Source organism: Rhinopithecus bieti, unplaced genomic scaffold (genome assembly GCF_001698545.2).
Source record: "Rhinopithecus bieti isolate Rb0 unplaced genomic scaffold, ASM169854v2 scaffold_21649, whole genome shotgun sequence".
Lineage (NCBI taxonomy): Eukaryota > Metazoa > Chordata > Mammalia > Primates > Cercopithecidae > Rhinopithecus > Rhinopithecus bieti.
Window position 1 is genome coordinate 2615451 of NW_016811584.1, and position 5126 is coordinate 2620576.

At 36.3% G+C, this 5126-nt stretch overlaps 1 protein-coding gene across 4 annotated transcripts in view; it reads right to left on the bottom strand.

Annotated features, from left to right (window-relative positions):
• DENND6A (DENN domain containing 6A) overlaps positions 1–5126 on the bottom strand; it is a 76571-nt gene that overhangs the window by 40950 nt on the left and 30495 nt on the right. For 3 of the 4 annotated variants that reach the window (XM_017894144.1, XM_017894147.1, XM_017894146.1), the window contains 2 exons: positions 2597–2709; positions 121–201 (listed from right to left, as the gene is read on the bottom strand). In XM_017894144.1, coding sequence (XP_017749633.1) covers positions 121–201; positions 2597–2709 — 194 coding nt within the window. The remainder of the gene's footprint in view (positions 1–120; positions 202–2596; positions 2710–5126) is intronic. The other variant, XM_017894145.1, reaches the window with a different exon arrangement.

The following is a 5126-nucleotide window of genomic DNA, read 5'->3' on the forward strand; positions in this document are numbered from 1 at the left end:
AAATATATATATATATATATAAAACACCAAAGACTTTAAAGACTCTTAAAACTAACAGTTTCTATTTTCTAATCACAAAATAAAAAAATACTTTTCTTTAATAGTGTATACGACAATTACCTTCTGAAAGTAGCCTCTTTTTAGAGATTTATCTCGAACTTGCCGGAAATACACATATCCATAAAAATAAGCAGGATCCTTCTATGAAGAAAGTGACAAGTAAGTGTGTATGTGTGGGGGGTACATATATACGTATCTATACCTATATCCATATCTATATCTTTTAATATTAACATCAGGTTCCTTTATAAACCCAAATCAAGACATGAGATATACACAAAGAGCTAGTTATGCTTTTCCACCAACAAATAATAATCATGATAGCAACAGTCAGATCAGAACCTTCTAACTCTTGACATGGTCCATATGATGTGTGTAAAAACTTAAAATTAAAACAAAAAAAACCCCTCCTAACTTGCCCAAAGATGGCAAAGTACTAATCACAATCTAAGTACTAAAGTCAGATTTTCCCCCTATAACTTACTCAGCTTATATTCTTTATTCGTCTCTATACCAGGTGATTGAAGTTAAAAAACAGTCAAATTCTGTTTTCCCCAATGTTGTATTTAGTTTCTAAAAAATTCTACCTACAATTTTGAGATTGTCATATTAACGGATCAATCTTAAAACAAAATGAGGTATCCTAACATACAATTTCAAGAGAGAAAATAAAAGGAGTTAAATGACAATCTGAATCTTACATAGTCAGTTATACGTTAACCCAATAATAATGAAGCATAACAATGTTTATCAACATACAGTCTGAAAGGTAATTGCATTTCAAAAAAATTTAAGAAGCATTTACATCTTAATGGAGTAAACTTTGGCTCAGTTCCTTATTTGATTATTATTCCTTAAACAAATATATATTGACTACCTACTTTGAACAGGGTAAGGTGTTAGAGAAGATAAAAAGATGCATAAGACACAGTTCTTCCTGAAGGATATCATGATTTAGGAGGGATAAGAAAAGTAGAAAAATGAGGCCAGGTGCAGTGGCTCATGCCTGTAATCCCAACACTTTGGGAGGCTGAGGTGGACGGATCATGAAGTCAGGAGATCAACAGCATCCTGGCCAACATGATGAAAAATACAAAATACAAAAATTAGTTGAGTGTGGTGGCATGTGCCTGTAATCCCAGCTACTCAGGAGGCTGAGGCAGGAGAATCGCCTGAACCCAGGAGGCAGAGGTTGCAGTGAGACAAGAGCGCACCACTGCACTCCAGCCTGGTGACACAGTGAGACTCCATTTAAAAAAAAAAAGTAGAAAATGACTATTATTGTAATAGGAGAGTGGGTACCATGAAAAAGCACGAAGTGTTACAGGAAAGCCAAGGGCAAAGAGTAAAGATTTCATGGAGGCAGCTGTTTTTGAATTGGGAATTGAAGGATGGATATGACTTAAACAAAGACAAAGGCATTCCAGGTTGAAAGGGCTAGGAGTTTTGGTAAAAACACAAAAGACAAAAAAACTACATGCTATCTCAGGAAAAAGCACATAGTTCAGTTTGACTAAAATATGGCATACATACGGCACACATAGAAAGCAGATGAAGGTGAAATTTTGATAGGATAAAGGTCTTATTTTGGAAGGTCCAAAAAGTGAAGACAAGTAAGTAGTAACCTCTTTACTCATTAAACAATTTGCAGTCATTTTAGATTTTACTTTATATAATATATATGTACACTTTAGCTGGTAACACTGTATAAGATATATTGTGCTGGAATAAAACAAGAGGTGGGACGTCCTTGGGTAAATTTCTTATCCTCAATAGCCCTCAATTCCCTTATCTACAAAAGGATCTCTCTTGGAACACTGTAAGGAGGATTAATTAGATGATATATGCTTATTAATACAGTATCTAGAACATAAAAAGCCCTAACAAATAACAGCTATTATTATCATTGGTTGGAAGAATATATTAGTAGTGACAGCAAGAAGGAGATCTAAGAGACATTTCACAGGTAGTATCTCTGCCCTTAGTGGAACCAGGGAGGTAAACTGTAAAAACTGGTATCAGGAAAATTATGTCCAAGTCACTGGATGTGCTGATAGGGCATCCAGATGAAAACGTTCCTCATGTAGTTAAAAAAAATCTAGGCTCTAAGATCATCTGAATTATTAAAATGTTTTAAATAAATAATAACTAAAACAAGGCTCATTCAAAAATCAAAAAGAGACAACTATGTTATCATCAAGTATGGCTACCTCAACTCTAGATATTTACTGTACAGTACAACTCCACTCCCAAATCTAATTCAAGAGTTTATTAACAAATGAAAGAAAATTACCTCAACATTCTAATCCATTTTTATAATTCACAATGACATTATGTTTCAAGCACAGCAACTGTATAAAGTCTCTTTCATTCAGATGCTGAATCCTTATGAATAAGACTCACTTAGGAAATTCAGCTATATAATATAGTAGCAAAACAAAAGCAAAATATTTCTGAATGGTGTCAGAGGTAACTGAATAAATGAGTTCTAAAGTTTCCTCTCAAATGGACATTTTTCTATGACTACTTTTCCAACCTTTAAGTAAACTGGTAAATCTTTGTCAAATTGATCCAGGAGACAATGCAGGGACACCCTCCTCCCAGAAGACTGTCGAAATCTAAAACAAAACTGGGTATCTCCAAGACAACCTAATGAAAATAAAAATGAAATAAATTAAGGATAGCTTAGTATAACATTTATCCAGTTTCATCAATTTTAGAGCTGAAAAAAATCCTATCAATCATTTTAACCCATTCTGTCATGTTTTGGATGAAAAAAAGGAAATCCTAAGAGTTCAAGTGACTTGCTCAAAGCCATCCTTGCTGGTCAGAGGCAAAGCCAGAGTAAAACATGCATCTTAACTCCTAAATCTTTTTACTATTTTTTCCTATTCCATATACCTCATGTAATTAAAAATTTTTGGAATATATCTGCATATAACGTTGACTCACAAACATAATAATGAGCAAAAGATGTCAAACACAAAAGAACACATATTGTTCAAATCCACTTTTATAAAATGTTTTGAAAGCAGGCAAAACTAAACTGTAGTGCTTAGAGATGCATGGCTGGATGATAAAAGTATAAAGAAAAGAATTGTTATAAGAAAGGATAGTGGTTACATTTGGAGGAAAGATTCACCTCAATTTCCTTGTCAACAAAATCAAGGAGTACTATTAGATAATCTCTAAAGTCCCTTCCAGTAGTAACATTCAAAGATACTAAAATAAAATTCCCCAACTTGACCTATGACTGTACTGAATTCCAAGCATCTTACCCAATATGCTCACTAAGAAAACTAAAGATCTACAAGATCCAAAAAGATATAACAGTTATGCTGTGAGCACCATAGCTTTCTGATGATTCACTCAAAAACAGAAAAAAATTTAATGGAAATTGACTTTTTCTTTTATAAACAGAGTTATAAGAATGAACTTACATAATTTTATTTTTTTGAAACAGAGTCTCGCTCTGTTGCCCAGGCTGGAGTGCAGTGGCGGGATCTAGGCTCACTGCAACCTTCACCACCCGGGTTCAAGAGATTCTCCTGCCTCAGCCTCCCGAGTAGCTGGGATTACAGGTGCGCGCCACCATGCCTGGTCAATTTTTTGTATTTTTAGTAGAGATGGGGTTTCACCATGTTGGCCAGGTTGGTCTTGAACTCCTGATCTCAGGTGATCTGCCCACCTCAGCCTCCCAAAGTGCTGGGATTACAGGCGTGAGCCACTCCACCTGGCCTTTTTTAAAAAAGTTGTCATTAGAGATGGGATCCTGCTATGTTGCCCAGGCTGGTCTTGAACTCCTGGGCTCAAGTGATCCTCCCACCTCAGCCTCCCAAAGTGCTGGGATTACAGGGGAGAGCCACCACACCCGGCCTTAAAATGTTATTTCTACATTTGTACAAACACAGCTACAGAGTGGATCAAAATGTCTAAGACTAAGACAAAACATGAAACTTCAAGAGCTAGCCCCCTCCCTTGACCCTCAGCTTATATAGTCACTCTCTCTGATTAAGGTGGTTAAGCTGGATTGCTGAGAAACAGTACTTTAGACCAGAGCTTCTCACAGTTTATTCCATAGACTGATGCCAGCCCCTAAACTCGTTACTGTTTCATAACCAAATAAATATGCAAGTTGAGAATATACATTTAGAAACTTTCATAGCAACTTGATATTACTGTAATAAATTTGGACGTTTAGGCCAGGCACAGTGGCTCACGCCTGTAATCCCAGCACTTCAGGAGGCCACGGCGGGCGGATCACCTGAGGTCAGGAGTTTGAGACCAGCCTGGCCAACATGGTGAAACCCCATCTCTACTAAAAATACAAAAATTAGCCACATGCAGTGGCAGGCACCTGTAATCCCAACTACTCAGGAGACTGAGGCAGAAGAATTGCTTGAATCTAGTAGGCAGAGGTTGCAGTGAGGCAAGATCACACCACTACACTCCAGCCTGGGCAACAGAGCAAGACCCTGTCTTAAAAAAAAAAAAAAAAAATTAGACTTTTATTTTACATTTCTTTTTTTCCTCGTTTCATTTTATTTTCTAATTCAAGTAAATTGTTGTATAAAATATTGGTCCACAACAGACTGGAAATATTAAAAACCCTAACTGGCCCTTCAACACAGTCTGAGAAGTGCTGCTTTAGCTACTGGGAAGTGTAAAGCACATCATGATGTCACTGTTGTCTACAGAGAAGAAATGTGTTGAGACGAATATTGTCTGCATGTTAAGTTCATCCAGAACAAGGAGGATTAACGATTCCCTCATATTCATCATTGCTTCAAACTCTCTCTACTAATGCTGAGTTTGTTCTCTGGACATGTTTAAAATACAGTGACTACTGTCCTTGGGCAATCATCACAGCTTAAGCCTCAGGAACACCTACATCCAGATGATGTTAACGGTAAATGATAAGGAAAAAAACACTGGACAAATATTTATCAGAGGGAAGACCCACTTTAAACTTAGGCTCCTAAAGATAAAAGCCATTCAAATAGAACAAGAAACCAAAACCTAAAAAACCAACCAAACAAAGCTTTTTTGTTTTTGTTTTTGTTTTT